The 18,204-nt window shown below is 47.4% G+C and overlaps 1 protein-coding gene across 7 annotated transcripts in view; it reads left to right on the forward strand.

Moving 5' to 3' along the window:
- LOC311032490 (ELKS/Rab6-interacting/CAST family member 1-like) overlaps positions 1-18,204 on the forward strand; it is a 159,765-nt gene that overhangs the window by 121,145 nt on the left and 20,416 nt on the right. For 4 of the 7 annotated variants that reach the window (XM_084039312.1, XM_084039314.1, XM_084039313.1 and 1 more), the window contains one exon: positions 15,727-15,834. In XM_084039312.1, coding sequence (XP_083895438.1) covers positions 15,727-15,834 — 108 coding nt within the window. Of the gene's footprint in view, positions 1-15,726; positions 15,835-16,758; positions 16,835-18,204 lie in introns of all 7 variants that reach the window. The other 3 variants (XM_084039316.1, XM_084039317.1, XM_084039318.1) reach the window with 1 other exon arrangement.

Genomic DNA, 18,204 nt, shown 5'->3' on the forward strand with positions numbered 1-18,204 from the left:
ACACTGTCTTCTAAGTCAGGGTGGCCGAGTGGTCTAAGGCGCCAGACTCAAGAGTTGCTTGCTTCCTCAAGAAAGGGACTTCTGGTCTCCGAATGGAGGCGTGGGTTCAAATCCCACTCCTGACAGTGCTTTTAATCTGCAGGCTTCATCCCTGTAATTTGGTGATATAAAGAGCCCCCCTTTTGTTTCTGTGCATATCATGGGGGGGATGGGCTCGGAACCACAACCTATTTTTGTTTACATGTAGCCCGGCTTGCTCAGTCGGTAGAGCATGAGACTCTTAATCTCAGGGTCGTGGGTTCGAGCCCCACGTTGGGCGTTCATCCTTTAGACTGTTTCTTAACCCCATTGTAAATGACAATGTCCTGCTAAGGACCACAGACTCAATCTAGATCTCCTTTCTCGCTCATTGTAGCACCTTTGAGGGTAATGCTCCTTGACTCTAACACTGTCTTCTAAGTCAGGGTGGCCGAGTGGTCTAAGGCGCCAGACTCAAAAGTTGCTTGCTTCCTCAAGAAAGGGACTTCTGGTCTCCGAATGGAGGCGTGGGTTCAAATCCCACTCCTGACAGTGCTTTTAATCTGCAGGCTTCATCCCTGTAATTTGGTGATATAAAGAGCCCCCCTTTTGTTTCTGTGCATATCATGGGGGGGATGGGCTCGGAACCACAACCTATTTTTGGTTACATGTAGCCCGGCTAGCTCAGTCGGTAGAGCATGAGACTCTTAATCTCAGGGTCGTGGGTTCGAGCCCCACGTTGGGCGTTCATCCTTTAGACTGTTTCTTAACCCCATTGTAAATGACAATGTCCTGCTAAGGACCACAGACTCAATCTAGATCTCCTTTCTCGCTCATTGTAGCACCTTTGAGGGTAATGCTCCTTGACTCTAACACTGTCTTCTAAGTCAGGGTGGCCGAGTGGTCTAAGGCGCCAGACTCAAAAGTTGCTTCCTTCCCCAACAAAGGGACTTCTGGTCTCCGAATGGAGGCGTGGGTTCAAATCCCACTCCTGACAGTGCTTTTAATCTGCAGGCTTCATCCCTGTAATTTGGTGATATAAAGAGCCCCCCATTTCTTTCTGTGCATATCATGGGGGGGAGGGGCTCGGAACCACAACCTATTTTTGGTTACATGTAGCCCGGCTAGCTCAGTCGGTAGAGCATGAGACTCTTAATCTCAGGGTCGTGGGTTCGAGCCCCACGTTGGGTGTTCATGCTTTAGACTGTTTCTTAACCCCATTGTAAATGACAATGTCCTGCTAAAGACCACAGACTCAATCTAGATCTCCTTTCTCCCTCATTGTAGCACCTTTGAGGGTAATGCTCCTTGACTCTAACACTGTCTTCTAAGTCAGGGTGGCCGAGTGGTCTAAGGCGCCAGACTCAAGAGTTGCTTGCTTCCTCAAGAAAGGGACTTCTGGTCTCCGAATGGAGGCGTGGGTTCAAATCCCACTCCTGACAGTGCTTTTAATCTGCAGGCTTCATCCCTGTAATTTGGTGATATAAAGAGCCCCCCTTTTGTTTCTGTGCATATCATGGGGGGGATGGGCTCGGAACCACAACCTATTTTTGTTTACATGTAGCCCGGCTAGCTCAGTCGGTAGAGCATGAGACTCTTAATCTCAGGGTCGTGGGTTCGAGCCCCACGTTGGGCGTTCATCCTTTAGACTGTTTCTTAACCCCATTGTAAATGACAATGTCCTGCTAAGGACCACAGACTCAATCTAGATCTCCTTTCTCGCTCATTGTAGCACCTTTGAGGGTAATGCTCCTTGACTCTAACACTGTCTTCTAAGTCAGGGTGGCCGAGTGGTCTAAGGCGCCAGACTCAAAAGTTGCTTCCTTCCCCAACAAAGGGACTTCTGGTCTCCGAATGGAGGCGTGGGTTCAAATCCCACTCCTGACAGTGCTTTTAATCTGCAGGCTTCATCCCTGTAATTTGGTGATATAAAGAGCCCCCCATTTCTTTCTGTGCATATCATGGGGGGGAGGGGCTCGGAACCACAACCTATTTTTGGTTACATGTAGCCCGGCTAGCTCAGTCGGTAGAGCATGAGACTCTTAATCTCAGGGTCGTGGGTTCGAGCCCCACGTTGGGTGTTCATGCTTTAGACTGTTTCTTAACCCCATTGTAAATGACAATGTCCTGCTAAAGACCACAGACTCAATCTAGATCTCCTTTCTCCCTCATTGTAGCACCTTTGAGGGTAATGCTCCTTGACTCTAAGACTGTCTTCTAAGTCAGGGTGGCCGAGTGGTCTAAGGCGCCAGACTCAAGAGTTGCTTGCTTCCTCAAGAAAGGGACTTCTGGTCTCCGAATGGAGGCGTGGGTTCAAATCCCACTCCTGACAGTGCTTTTAATCTGCAGGCTTCATCCCTGTAATTTGGTGATATAAAGAGCCCCCCTTTTGTTTCTGTGCATATCATGGGGGGGATGGGCTCGGAACCACAACCTATTTTTGGTTACATGTAGCCCGGCTAGCTCAGTCGGTAGAGCATGAGACTCTTAATCTCAGGGTCGTGGGTTCGAGCCCCACGTTGGGCGTTCATCCTTTAGACTGTTTCTTAACCCCATTGTAAATGACAATGTCCTGCTAAGGACCACAGACTCAATCTAGATCTCCTTTCTCGCTCATTGTAGCACCTTTGAGGGTAATGCTCCTTGACTCTAACACTGTCTTCTAAGTCAGGGTGGCCGAGTGGTCTAAGGCGCCAGACTCAAAAGTTGCTTCCTTCCCCAACAAAGGGACTTCTGGTCTCCGAATGGAGGCGTGGGTTCAAATCCCACTCCTGATAGTGCTTTTAATCAGCAGGCTTCATCCCTGTAATTTGGTGATATAAAGAGCCCCCCTTTTGTTTCTGTGCATATCATGGGGGGGAGGGGCTCGGAACCACAACCTATTTTTTGTTACATGTAGCCTGGCTAGCTCAGTCGGTAGAGCATGAGACTCTTAATCTCAGGGTCGTGGGTTCGAGCCCCACGTTGGGCGTTCATGCTTTAGACTGTTTCTTAACCCCATTGTAAATGACAATGTCCTGCTAAAGACCACAGACTCAATCTAGATCTCCTTTCTCCCTCATTGTAGCACCTTTGAGGGTAATGCTCCTTGACTCTAACACTGTCTTCTAAGTCAGGGTGGCCGAGTGGTCTAAGGCGCCAGACTCAAGAGTTGCTTGCTTCCTCAAGAAAGGGACTTCTGGTCTCCGAATGGAGGCGTGGGTTCAAATCCCACTCCTGACAGTGCTTTTAATCTGCAGGCTTCATCCCTGTAATTTGGTGATATAAAGAGCCCCCCTTTTGTTTCTGTGCATATCATGGGGGGGATGGGCTCGGAACCACAACCTATTTTTGTTTACATGTAGCCCGGCTTGCTCAGTCGGTAGAGCATGAGACTCTTAATCTCAGGGTCGTGGGTTCGAGCCCCACGTTGGGCGTTCATCCTTTAGACTGTTTCTTAACCCCATTGTAAATGACAATGTCCTGCTAAGGACCACAGACTCAATCTAGATCTCCTTTCTCGCTCATTGTAGCACCTTTGAGGGTAATGCTCCTTGACTCTAACACTGTCTTCTAAGTCAGGGTGGCCGAGTGGTCTAAGGCGCCAGACTCAAAAGTTGCTTGCTTCCTCAAGAAAGGGACTTCTGGTCTCCGAATGGAGGCGTGGGTTCAAATCCCACTCCTGACAGTGCTTTTAATCTGCAGGCTTCATCCCTGTAATTTGGTGATATAAAGAGCCCCCCTTTTGTTTCTGTGCATATCATGGGGGGGATGGGCTCGGAACCACAACCTATTTTTGGTTACATGTAGCCCGGCTAGCTCAGTCGGTAGAGCATGAGACTCTTAATCTCAGGGTCGTGGGTTCGAGCCCCACGTTGGGCGTTCATCCTTTAGACTGTTTCTTAACCCCATTGTAAATGACAATGTCCTGCTAAGGACCACAGACTCAATCTAGATCTCCTTTCTCGCTCATTGTAGCACCTTTGAGGGTAATGCTCCTTGACTCTAACACTGTCTTCTAAGTCAGGGTGGCCGAGTGGTCTAAGGCGCCAGACTCAAAAGTTGCTTCCTTCCCCAACAAAGGGACTTCTGGTCTCCGAATGGAGGCGTGGGTTCAAATCCCACTCCTGACAGTGCTTTTAATCTGCAGGCTTCATCCCTGTAATTTGGTGATATAAAGAGCCCCCCATTTCTTTCTGTGCATATCATGGGGGGGAGGGGCTCGGAACCACAACCTATTTTTGGTTACATGTAGCCCGGCTAGCTCAGTCGGTAGAGCATGAGACTCTTAATCTCAGGGTCGTGGGTTCGAGCCCCACGTTGGGTGTTCATGCTTTAGACTGTTTCTTAACCCCATTGTAAATGACAATGTCCTGCTAAAGACCACAGACTCAATCTAGATCTCCTTTCTCCCTCATTGTAGCACCTTTGAGGGTAATGCTCCTTGACTCTAACACTGTCTTCTAAGTCAGGGTGGCCGAGTGGTCTAAGGCGCCAGACTCAAGAGTTGCTTGCTTCCTCAAGAAAGGGACTTCTGGTCTCCGAATGGAGGCGTGGGTTCAAATCCCACTCCTGACAGTGCTTTTAATCTGCAGGCTTCATCCCTGTAATTTGGTGATATAAAGAGCCCCCCTTTTGTTTCTGTGCATATCATGGGGGGGATGGGCTCGGAACCACAACCTATTTTTGTTTACATGTAGCCCGGCTAGCTCAGTCGGTAGAGCATGAGACTCTTAATCTCAGGGTCGTGGGTTCGAGCCCCACGTTGGGCGTTCATCCTTTAGACTGTTTCTTAACCCCATTGTAAATGACAATGTCCTGCTAAGGACCACAGACTCAATCTAGATCTCCTTTCTCGCTCATTGTAGCACCTTTGAGGGTAATGCTCCTTGACTCTAACACTGTCTTCTAAGTCAGGGTGGCCGAGTGGTCTAAGGCGCCAGACTCAAAAGTTGCTTCCTTCCCCAACAAAGGGACTTCTGGTCTCCGAATGGAGGCGTGGGTTCAAATCCCACTCCTGACAGTGCTTTTAATCTGCAGGCTTCATCCCTGTAATTTGGTGATATAAAGAGCCCCCCATTTCTTTCTGTGCATATCATGGGGGGGAGGGGCTCGGAACCACAACCTATTTTTGGTTACATGTAGCCCGGCTAGCTCAGTCGGTAGAGCATGAGACTCTTAATCTCAGGGTCGTGGGTTCGAGCCCCACGTTGGGTGTTCATGCTTTAGACTGTTTCTTAACCCCATTGTAAATGACAATGTCCTGCTAAAGACCACAGACTCAATCTAGATCTCCTTTCTCCCTCATTGTAGCACCTTTGAGGGTAATGCTCCTTGACTCTAAGACTGTCTTCTAAGTCAGGGTGGCCGAGTGGTCTAAGGCGCCAGACTCAAGAGTTGCTTGCTTCCTCAAGAAAGGGACTTCTGGTCTCCGAATGGAGGCGTGGGTTCAAATCCCACTCCTGACAGTGCTTTTAATCTGCAGGCTTCATCCCTGTAATTTGGTGATATAAAGAGCCCCCCTTTTGTTTCTGTGCATATCATGGGGGGGATGGGCTCGGAACCACAACCTATTTTTGGTTACATGTAGCCCGGCTAGCTCAGTCGGTAGAGCATGAGACTCTTAATCTCAGGGTCGTGGGTTCGAGCCCCACGTTGGGCGTTCATCCTTTAGACTGTTTCTTAACCCCATTGTAAATGACAATGTCCTGCTAAGGACCACAGACTCAATCTAGATCTCCTTTCTCGCTCATTGTAGCACCTTTGAGGGTAATGCTCCTTGACTCTAACACTGTCTTCTAAGTCAGGGTGGCCGAGTGGTCTAAGGCGCCAGACTCAAAAGTTGCTTCCTTCCCCAACAAAGGGACTTCTGGTCTCCGAATGGAGGCGTGGGTTCAAATCCCACTCCTGATAGTGCTTTTAATCAGCAGGCTTCATCCCTGTAATTTGGTGATATAAAGAGCCCCCCTTTTGTTTCTGTGCATATCATGGGGGGGAGGGGCTCGGAACCACAACCTATTTTTTGTTACATGTAGCCTGGCTAGCTCAGTCGGTAGAGCATGAGACTCTTAATCTCAGGGTCGTGGGTTCGAGCCCCACGTTGGGCGTTCATGCTTTAGACTGTTTCTTAACCCCATTGTAAATGACAATGTCCTGCTAAAGACCACAGACTCAATCTAGATCTCCTTTCTCCCTCATTGTAGCACCTTTGAGGGTAATGCTCCTTGACTCTAACACTGTCTTCTAAGTCAGGGTGGCCGAGTGGTCTAAGGCGCCAGACTCAAGAGTTGCTTGCTTCCTCAAGAAAGGGACTTCTGGTCTCCGAATGGAGGCGTGGGTTCAAATCCCACTCCTGACAGTGCTTTTAATCTGCAGGCTTCATCCCTGTAATTTGGTGATATAAAGAGCCCCCCTTTTGTTTCTGTGCATATCATGGGGGGGATGGGCTCGGAACCACAACCTATTTTTGGTTACATGTAGCCCGGCTAGCTCAGTCGGTAGAGCATGAGACTCTTAATCTCAGGGTCGTGGGTTCGAGCCCCACGTTGGGCGTTCATCCTTTAGACTGTTTCTTAACCCCATTGTAAATGACAATGTCCTGCTAAGGACCACAGACTCAATCTAGATCTCCTTTCTCGCTCATTGTAGCACCTTTGAGGGTAATGCTCCTTGACTCTAACACTGTCTTCTAAGTCAGGGTGGCCGAGTGGTCTAAGGCGCCAGACTCAAAAATTGCTTCCTTCCCCAACAAAGGGACTTCTGGTCTCCGAATGGAGACGTGGGTTCAAATCCCACTCCTGACAGTGCTTTTAATCTGCAGGCTTCATCCCTGTAATTTGGTGATATAAAGAGCCCCCCATTTCTTTCTGTGCATATCATGGGGGGGAGGGGCTCGGAACCACAACCTATTTTTGGTTACATGTAGCCCGGCTAGCTCAGTCGGTAGAGCATGAGACTCTTAATCTCAGGGTCGTGGGTTCGAGCCCCACGTTGGGTGTTCATGCTTTAGACTGTTTCTTAACCCCATTGTAAATGACAATGTCCTGCTAAAGACCACAGACTCAATCTAGATCTCCTTTCTCCCTCATTGTAGCACCTTTGAGGGTAATGCTCCTTGACTCTAACACTGTCTTCTAAGTCAGGGTGGCCGAGTGGTCTAAGGCGCCAGACTCAAGAGTTGCTTGCTTCCTCAAGAAAGGGACTTCTGGTCTCCGAATGGAGGCGTGGGTTCAAATCCCACTCCTGACAGTGCTTTTAATCCGCAGGCTTCATCCCTGTAATTTGGTGATATAAAGAGCCCCCCTTTTGTTTCTGTGCATATCATGGGGGGGATGGGCTCGGAACCACAACCTATTTTTGGTTACATGTAGCCCGGCTAGCTCAGTCGGTAGAGCATGAGACTCTTAATCTCAGGGTCGTGGGTTCGAGCCCCACGTTGGGCGTTCATCCTTTAGACTGTTTCTTAACCCCATTGTAAATGACAATGTCCTGCTAAGGACCACAGACTCAATCTAGATCTCCTTTCTCGCTCATTGTAGCACCTTTGAGGGTAATGCTCCTTGACTCTAACACTGTCTTCTAAGTCAGGGTGGCCGAGTGGTCTAAGGCGCCAGACTCAAGAGTTGCTTGCTTCCTCAAGAAAGGGACTTCTGGTCTCCGAATGGAGGCGTGGGTTCAAATCCCACTCCTGACAGTGCTTTTAATCTGCAGGCTTCATCCCTGTAATTTGGTGATATAAAGAGCCCCCCTTTTGTTTCTGTGCATATCATGGGGGGGATGGGCTCGGAACCACAACCTATTTTTGGTTACATGTAGCCCGGCTAGCTCAGTCGGTAGAGCATGAGACTCTTAATCTCAGGGTCGTGGGTTCGAGCCCCACGTTGGGTGTTCATGCTTTAGACTGTTTCTTAACCCCATTGTAAATGACAATGTCCTGCTAAAGACCACAGACTCAATCTAGATCTCCTTTCTCCCTCATTGTAGCACCTTTGAGGGTAATGCTCCTTGACTCTAACACTGTCTTCTAAGTCAGGGTGGCCGAGTGGTCTAAGGCGCCAGACTCAAGAGTTGCTTGCTTCCTCAAGAAAGGGACTTCTGGTCTCCGAATGGAGGCGTGGGTTCAAATCCCACTCCTGACAGTGCTTTTAATCCGCAGGCTTCATCCCTGTAATTTGGTGATATAAAGAGCCCCCCTTTTGTTTCTGTGCATATCATGGGGGGGATGGGCTCGGAACCACAACCTATTTTTGGTTACATGTAGCCCGGCTAGCTCAGTCGGTAGAGCATGAGACTCTTAATCTCAGGGTCGTGGGTTCGAGCCCCACGTTGGGCGTTCATCCTTTAGACTGTTTCTTAACCCCATTGTAAATGACAATGTCCTGCTAAGGACCACAGACTCAATCTAGATCTCCTTTCTCGCTCATTGTAGCACCTTTGAGGGTAATGCTCCTTGACTCTAACACTGTCTTCTAAGTCAGGGTGGCCGAGTGGTCTAAGGCGCCAGACTCAAGAGTTGCTTGCTTCCTCAAGAAAGGGACTTCTGGTCTCCGAATGGAGGCGTGGGTTCAAATCCCACTCCTGACAGTGCTTTTAATCTGCAGGCTTCATCCCTGTAATTTGGTGATATAAAGAGCCCCCCTTTTGTTTCTGTGCATATCATGGGGGGGATGGGCTCGGAACCACAACCTATTTTTGGTTACATGTAGCCCGGCTAGCTCAGTCGGTAGAGCATGAGACTCTTAATCTCAGGGTCGTGGGTTCGAGCCCCACGTTGGGCGTTCATCCTTTAGACTGTTTCTTAACCCCATTGTAAATGACAATGTCCTGCTAAGGACCACAGACTCAATCTAGATCTCCTTTCTCGCTCATTGTAGCACCTTTGAGGGTAATGCTCCTTGACTCTAACACTGTCTTCTAAGTCAGGGTGGCCGAGTGGTCTAAGGCGCCAGACTCAAAAGTTGCTTGCTTCCTCAAGAAAGGGACTTCTGGTCTCCGAATGGAGGCGTGGGTTCAAATCCCACTCCTGACAGTGCTTTTAATCTGCAGGCTTCATCCCTGTAATTTGGTGATATAAAGAGCCCCCCTTTTGTTTCTGTGCATATCATGGGGGGGATGGGCTCGGAACCACAACCTATTTTTGGTTACATGTAGCCCGGCTAGCTCAGTCGGTAGAGCATGAGACTCTTAATCTCAGGGTCGTGGGTTCGAGCCCCACGTTGGGCGTTCATCCTTTAGACTGTTTCTTAACCCCATTGTAAATGACAATGTCCTGCTAAGGACCACAGACTCAATCTAGATCTCCTTTCTCGCTCATTGTAGCACCTTTGAGGGTAATGCTCCTTGACTCTAACACTGTCTTCTAAGTCAGGGTGGCCGAGTGGTCTAAGGCGCCAGACTCAAAAGTTGCTTCCTTCCCCAACAAAGGGACTTCTGGTCTCCGAATGGAGGCGTGGGTTCAAATCCCACTCCTGACAGTGCTTTTAATCTGCAGGCTTCATCCCTGTAATTTGGTGATATAAAGAGCCCCCCATTTCTTTCTGTGCATATCATGGGGGGGAGGGGCTCGGAACCACAACCTATTTTTTGTTACATGTAGCCCGGCTAGCTCAGTCGGTAGAGCATGAGACTCTTAATCTCAGGGTCGTGGGTTCGAGCCCCACGTTGGGTGTTCATGCTTTAGACTGTTTCTTAACCCCATTGTAAATGACAATGTCCTGCTAAAGACCACAGACTCAATCTAGATCTCCTTTCTCCCTCATTGTAGCACCTTTGAGGGTAATGCTCCTTGACTCTAACACTGTCTTCTAAGTCAGGGTGGCCGAGTGGTCTAAGGCGCCAGACTCAAGAGTTGCTTGCTTCCTCAAGAAAGGGACTTCTGGTCTCCGAATGGAGGCGTGGGTTCAAATCCCACTCCTGACAGTGCTTTTAATCTGCAGGCTTCATCCCTGTAATTTGGTGATATAAAGAGCCCCCCTTTTGTTTCTGTGCATATCATGGGGGGGATGGGCTCGGAACCACAACCTATTTTTGGTTACATGTAGCCCGGCTAGCTCAGTCGGTAGAGCATGAGACTCTTAATCTCAGGGTCGTGGGTTCGAGCCCCACGTTGGGCGTTCATCCTTTAGACTGTTTCTTAACCCCATTGTAAATGACAATGTCCTGCTAAGGACCACAGACTCAATCTAGATCTCCTTTCTCGCTCATTGTAGCACCTTTGAGGGTAATGCTCCTTGACTCTAACACTGTCTTCTAAGTCAGGGTGGCCGAGTGGTCTAAGGCGCCAGACTCAAAAGTTGCTTCCTTCCCCAACAAAGGGACTTCTGGTCTCCGAATGGAGGCGTGGGTTCAAATCCCACTCCTGACAGTGCTTTTAATCTGCAGGCTTCATCCCTGTAATTTGGTGATATAAAGAGCCCCCCATTTCTTTCTGTGCATATCATGGGGGGGAGGGGCTCGGAACCACAACCTATTTTTGGTTACATGTAGCCCGGCTAGCTCAGTCGGTAGAGCATGAGACTCTTAATCTCAGGGTCGTGGGTTCGAGCCCCACGTTGGGTGTTCATGCTTTAGACTGTTTCTTAACCCCATTGTAAATGACAATGTCCTGCTAAAGACCACAGACTCAATCTAGATCTCCTTTCTCCCTCATTGTAGCACCTTTGAGGGTAATGCTCCTTGACTCTAAGACTGTCTTCTAAGTCAGGGTGGCCGAGTGGTCTAAGGCGCCAGACTCAAGAGTTGCTTGCTTCCTCAAGAAAGGGACTTCTGGTCTCCGAATGGAGGCGTGGGTTCAAATCCCACTCCTGACAGTGCTTTTAATCTGCAGGCTTCATCCCTGTAATTTGGTGATATAAAGAGCCCCCCTTTTGTTTCTGTGCATATCATGGGGGGGATGGGCTCGGAACCACAACCTATTTTTGGTTACATGTAGCCCGGCTAGCTCAGTCGGTAGAGCATGAGACTCTTAATCTCAGGGTCGTGGGTTCGAGCCCCACGTTGGGCGTTCATCCTTTAGACTGTTTCTTAACCCCATTGTAAATGACAATGTCCTGCTAAGGACCACAGACTCAATCTAGATCTCCTTTCTCGCTCATTGTAGCACCTTTGAGGGTAATGCTCCTTGACTCTAACACTGTCTTCTAAGTCAGGGTGGCCGAGTGGTCTAAGGCGCCAGACTCAAAAGTTGCTTCCTTCCCCAACAAAGGGACTTCTGGTCTCCGAATGGAGGCGTGGGTTCAAATCCCACTCCTGATAGTGCTTTTAATCAGCAGGCTTCATCCCTGTAATTTGGTGATATAAAGAGCCCCCCTTTTGTTTCTGTGCATATCATGGGGGGGAGGGGCTCGGAACCACAACCTATTTTTTGTTACATGTAGCCTGGCTAGCTCAGTCGGTAGAGCATGAGACTCTTAATCTCAGGGTCGTGGGTTCGAGCCCCACGTTGGGCGTTCATGCTTTAGACTGTTTCTTAACCCCATTGTAAATGACAATGTCCTGCTAAAGACCACAGACTCAATCTAGATCTCCTTTCTCCCTCATTGTAGCACCTTTGAGGGTAATGCTCCTTGACTCTAACACTGTCTTCTAAGTCAGGGTGGCCGAGTGGTCTAAGGCGCCAGACTCAAGAGTTGCTTGCTTCCTCAAGAAAGGGACTTCTGGTCTCCGAATGGAGGCGTGGGTTCAAATCCCACTCCTGACAGTGCTTTTAATCTGCAGGCTTCATCCCTGTAATTTGGTGATATAAAGAGCCCCCCTTTTGTTTCTGTGCATATCATGGGGGGGATGGGCTCGGAACCACAACCTATTTTTGGTTACATGTAGCCCGGCTAGCTCAGTCGGTAGAGCATGAGACTCTTAATCTCAGGGTCGTGGGTTCGAGCCCCACGTTGGGCGTTCATCCTTTAGACTGTTTCTTAACCCCATTGTAAATGACAATGTCCTGCTAAGGACCACAGACTCAATCTAGATCTCCTTTCTCGCTCATTGTAGCACCTTTGAGGGTAATGCTCCTTGACTCTAACACTGTCTTCTAAGTCAGGGTGGCCGAGTGGTCTAAGGCGCCAGACTCAAAAGTTGCTTCCTTCCCCAACAAAGGGACTTCTGGTCTCCGAATGGAGGCGTGGGTTCAAATCCCACTCCTGACAGTGCTTTTAATCTGCAGGCTTCATCCCTGTAATTTGGTGATATAAAGAGCCCCCCATTTCTTTCTGTGCATATCATGGGGGGGAGGGGCTCGGAACCACAACCTATTTTTGGTTACATGTAGCCCGGCTAGCTCAGTCGGTAGAGCATGAGACTCTTAATCTCAGGGTCGTGGGTTCGAGCCCCACGTTGGGTGTTCATGCTTTAGACTGTTTCTTAACCCCATTGTAAATGACAATGTCCTGCTAAAGACCACAGACTCAATCTAGATCTCCTTTCTCCCTCATTGTAGCACCTTTGAGGGTAATGCTCCTTGACTCTAACACTGTCTTCTAAGTCAGGGTGGCCGAGTGGTCTAAGGCGCCAGACTCAAGAGTTGCTTGCTTCCTCAAGAAAGGGACTTCTGGTCTCCGAATGGAGGCGTGGGTTCAAATCCCACTCCTGACAGTGCTTTTAATCTGCAGGCTTCATCCCTGTAATTTGGTGATATAAAGAGCCCCCCTTTTGTTTCTGTGCATATCATGGGGGGGATGGGCTCGGAACCACAACCTATTTTTGGTTACATGTAGCCCGGCTAGCTCAGTCGGTAGAGCATGAGACTCTTAATCTCAGGGTCGTGGGTTCGAGCCCCACGTTGGGCGTTCATCCTTTAGACTGTTTCTTAACCCCATTGTAAATGACAATGTCCTGCTAAGGACCACAGACTCAATCTAGATCTCCTTTCTCGCTCATTGTAGCACCTTTGAGGGTAATGCTCCTTGACTCTAACACTGTCTTCTAAGTCAGGGTGGCCGAGTGGTCTAAGGCGCCAGACTCAAGAGTTGCTTCCTTCCCCAACAAAGGGACTTCTGGTCTCCAAATGTAGGCGTGGGTTCAAATCCCACTCCTGACAGCTCTTTTTATCTGCAGGCTTCTTCCCTGTAATTTGGTGATATAAAGAGCCCCCCTTTTGTTTCTGTGCATATCATGGGGGAAGGGGCTAGGAACCACAACCTATTTTATGTTACATGTGGCCCGACTAGCTCAGTCGGTAGAGCATGAGACTCTTAATCTCTGGGTCGTGGGTCCGAGCCCCACGTTGGGCGTTCATGCTTTAGATTGTTTCTTAACCCCATTGTGAATGACAATGTCCTATTAAGGACCACAGACTTAATCTAGATCTCAATGATCTCCTTTCTCGCTCATTGTAGCACCAAGAGGGGATAGGCGTTAATGCTTCAGACTGTTTCTTAACCTGATATGAATGAGAATGTCCTGGCAAGGACCACAGACTCAATCTACACTCACCAGCCACTTTATTAGGTACACCTGTCCAACTGCTTGTTAACGCAAATTTCTAATCAGCCAATCACTTGGCAGCAACTCAATGCATTTAGGCATGTAGACATGGTCAAGACGATCTGCTGCAGTTCAAACCGAGCATCGGAATGGGGAAGTAAGGTGATTTAAGTGACTTTGAACATGGCATGGTTGTTGGTGCCAGACGGGCTGTTCTGAGTATTTCAGAAACTGCTGATATACTGGGATTTTCACGTACAACCATCTCTAGGGCTACAGCAGCAGAAGACCACACCGGGTGCCACTCCTGTCAGCTAAGAACAGGAAACTGAGGCTACAATTCGCACCGGCTCACCAAAATTGGACAATAGAAGATTGGAAAAACGTTGCCTGGTCTGATGAGTCTCGATTTCTGCTGCGACATTCGGAAGGTAGAGTCAGAATTTGGCGTCAACAACATGAAAGCATGGATCCATCCTGCCTTGTATCAACGGTTCAGGCTGGTTGTGGCTGTTTTTATGTGTTTTATTTGTTACTGTGTAGCTCATGGCGGGGCTCGAACCCATGACCTATTTTTTGAATGGTCAATCTTCCTTCAAAGTCAGGGTGGCCGAGTGGTCTAAGGTGCCAGACTCAAGAGTTGCTTCCTTCCCCAGCGAAGGGAGTTGTGCTTTCCTGATGGAGGTGTGGGTTCACATCCCACTCCTGACAGATCTTTCTATCTGCAGGCTTCATCCCTGTAGTTTGGTGATTCAAATAGCTCTCATTTTGTTACTGTGGAGCCCAAGGCGGAGCTCGAACCCACAACCTATTTTTTGTTGCACGTAGCCCGGCTAGCTCAGTCAGTAGAGCATGAGACTCTTAATCTCAGGGTCTGGGTTTGAGCTGTCCTTTGTTTCTGTCAGGGTTGTAGGGTGAAGCCCCATGTTGTGGTTTAGACTCGCACTTAAGCTGAGATGCGTTAGAATGATACCTTTTCCTGGGAAGTACCTTAGCATGATCTCCATCTCTCTCGTTCCATCACCTTTGGTGATAATGGTCCTTTACTGATGACACATCTATTCTCAGCCAACGAGTCATGCCGGAACATGACTGCCTTCACTGTGAGTGCATTTATATGTGTTTATAGGTGCCTCGTGGAGTGCAGTTTCTGTCCTTGCTGTGAATTCTCCTTGTTTCAATGTGTGTGTATCTCTTGAAGCCATTTTAGGGAAACAAGGAAATTAATTGTTTGTGTGCACATTAGGGGAGGCTCCCATCCACCTGACTTATCACACATATCTCTTGCTCACGTACACATTTGTAAAATGTAGTCATTCATTGAGCTTTCAAACAAAGGCATATGTAAGATGGCATTCACATTTTTCTTTCCATTTCTGTCACACATACACACACACACACACACACACACACACACACACACACACACACACACACACACACACACACACACACACACACACACACACACACACACAAACTTCAGTCTGGCCTGCTTAAGCCCCTGTTTCTTGCAGGGCTCAGTGAGAGGCTAAGGGGATTTAGATTGTACAAGACTGACAGATTTAGACTGACTCCCTCCCTTTCACTCCCTCGCTCTTTCCAGGCCTACTGTAGAGACTGAAGTATAACTGTAACATGTGAAACAGATGGAGCAGCATGAGAGGAAGAGAGAAAGAATGGAAGGGATGAGAAGACAGTAGGTAGAAGAGCAAAAAGATGGAGGCAGAGCAAAGATGGGAGGGATGAGAATAACGTAGGAAATAAAACAAGAGGAAATAGAAATACAAGAAATAGAAGATACCCAATAGGTGGTGGCATGATTGTTTGTGTGTGCATGTGTGTGGAGTTCAAAATAGAATATCTTCATTATTCCTTTTCAGTACAGGCAGAAGCAGCCGTAACATTTAAAATGCAAACACACATTGACAGTTGGGAATGATCTCTTTCCATCAGTGCCTTTACTTGCTGTCCATTCTTGACTCTGTCCCAGTGTCTTTCTCTCTTCTTTCTCTTCGTCTCTCGTGCACATCCACAAAGTGTGTTTCAGAAAAGGCAAAGCTCATGGCAGTTGTACAACTCCTCTTTCCTCCCCGAGGAATAGAAGGCTATGGTTTCCCTCTTATCCCACACAGAAAAACACAGACACACACTAGTTTATGTTTTTTTTCCTCAAACATGAACGTTTGTTGCTGTTGCTGAATCACGTATAACATACATTTCCATTGTCTTTGTTGTGAGATATCAGATAGATGACTCTCTCTCTCTCTCTCTCTCTCTCTCTCTCTCTCTCTCTTTCTCTTTATGAAGACTCAAAATCGGATGAAGCTGATGGCGGACAACTATGAGGACGAGCACCTGAAGGTTTCCTCTCCAAACTCAGAGCAGCCCAACAATCACAAGCCCTCCCCCGATCAGGTAAGATCTCTGCTCAGGTCACTGAGCCTCCACTTGGGGGGCAAACCTCCAAATATGGTCCTCATATGCCACGTAATATCGTCGCCTCTTAAGTGGATGAAAGCATGCTTTACCACAACATTTCCGTAGCTGTATTCAAAGCTGCATACTATACTTGCAGTATGTACTGATTTGGTGAAAATTTAGCTTGTAGTATGTAGTATGCTGATACAATCCAAATCTAGTTTGCCAAAAATACGGGAGCAGAAGAGTCTAATTGCAGCAAAGGCAGGTGTTCTCTCGCAAGAGGCCCGTCCTGTCGTCCAGAGGCTTTTATTTCCCTGTTGATTTGAATATCACAACACAAAAAGCACCAAGAGCTCGTTCTTTCCAGCGATGTTTTTGTATTTACAGTACATTGATTGATTTCGCAATGAGCTGTTAGAATAAATGTGTTAACGGCTGGGGGAGCTAGCAGCAGTAACTTATAAAGTAAACAAACATTAGTCGTAAACCAAAAAAACTCAATAAATTTTATTTTTCGCTAATATGACAATAGTGGTATGAGTTTGTTTGTTTTTTTTTGTCCAGTGCTTTAAGAGCTTGTTTAAAGACTAAAGCCTGGCCTAGCATACTGAAAACTAGATCAATTCAACAGTTTCATACCACATACTATCAAACACAGTACCCAGCATGTTCTGCATACTGCATAGTGGCTTCGCAAGTAGTATGTCGTATGCAATTTTGAATACAGCCTTTGTTCAAGTCAAAGTCACACTTCTACATGTTTAAGCTTGGTATAACATTTAAACTATTACTAGTTACTATTACATATTTTCTAAAGTTCTTGCACCTTTTATGGTTTTTCTACAATTTTCTGCTTCACCAAACTAACTTCCTGCTTTCTCCAAACTCACGCTGCGGTTGGACCAAACTAACCAATAGGATGACGAGGAGGGCATTTGGGCCTAGCGAGCCACATGCCTTCTTTCTCTCTCAAACCGCCATTTTGTACAGAAGGGTGAGCGTCTTTCTTTACCCGGATCTGATCACCTTTGGATGTGCTCGTCATTCGTCTTTCGCCCTTTCTTTTCTGTTGTTCCAGCCGTGAGTTTGTGATCTGGTTCTGGTGTTGTGATGCTGGCTTATCATTTTCGTCATGCTCATTTCTTCCACTCATTCATCAACATTCACACTTGAAACTCTTCTGTTCCCCGAGAATGTCCTCATCTTAGTAATTTTAGTTTTTCTTCTTTATGACATGATATTTCTCAGTTGTAGAGACATGTAATGTCAGGAGGCCACACCGTCCCACAACTCCCCTGTCCCGAATTTCACCAAATTCTCATCTGGTCACCCTATTCAAGAAAGCCGCTGCTTTGCCAAAATATACAGTAAAAAGGTTGTTTTTTTATTAATGCTGAAAGTGAAATGTTTCCCTTGACCCTGCCCCTGTACTGTTTTTTTAATTACACAATGGGGGTTTCTTGTATTTCTAGGGGCCCAAAGGTCATTAATCGCACCTACCTGACGTGGAGTAAGAACAAAAAAAACATACTGCTACATATCAATCTTAACACATCTAATGTAGAATTACCTCATTCATAAGACAAAGACGTCCTGATGTGGGGGCACACGAATCAGAACTGAAGCTAGCGGGTTAATACCTTAACATTAAGCTTCCTTCCTGCCCCTTTTTCTTAGGCTACTCACCTTCTCTTTTTCTTTTGGCCTGTGGAACCACTCCTGTTACCTTTTAGAAATATATGTTTGTTTCAACCTGTCACTCATCTTTCTCAACGTGAAAAGAGACCACACCCGGCAGAAAACAACATAGCGTCAAATAACTTGTTTATTTTGGGACAACGGGATTTTGGGTATTGGAGTTCTTGTGACATGTGAGAACCCCGGGGTGCATGTGTATATGTTTAACTCCATGTTTAAAATCCATCTGAGACGGGGCGTTAATACAGGGATCTTAATTTCGTTATTCTAAATGAATGAAACGAAAAACATACAGAGGACATGACTTGGGTGTCCTCAATGGTAGATACGAGCATGCGTAACGACTTTGTTATCTATAAACTGCCGGTGTGGGGTGTGAGCGAAGTGGACCCAGAAATCCAATCCTCCACCCTCGGCGGACTGCACGCAGCCCATGAGAATTAACACTGCAATGAAATCTGAGCCTCTTTCAAACCAAGCACCACCCGGCTAGCTCAGTCGGTAGAGCATGAGACTCTTAATCTCAGGGTCGTGGGTTCGAGCCCCACGTTGGGCGCTGTACTTTTCTACTATATCCACGATGGACAGCTGAGATGATGTGTGTTACAGTATACTCTGCCTTTACAGTGTTACAGACTAAACAAAGGTCTCAGCACATCATAACAC

The sequence above is a fragment of the Eutrigla gurnardus genome, assembly GCF_963514095.1.
Source record: "Eutrigla gurnardus genome assembly, chromosome: 21".
Classification (NCBI taxonomy): Eukaryota; Metazoa; Chordata; class Actinopteri; order Perciformes; family Triglidae; genus Eutrigla; species Eutrigla gurnardus.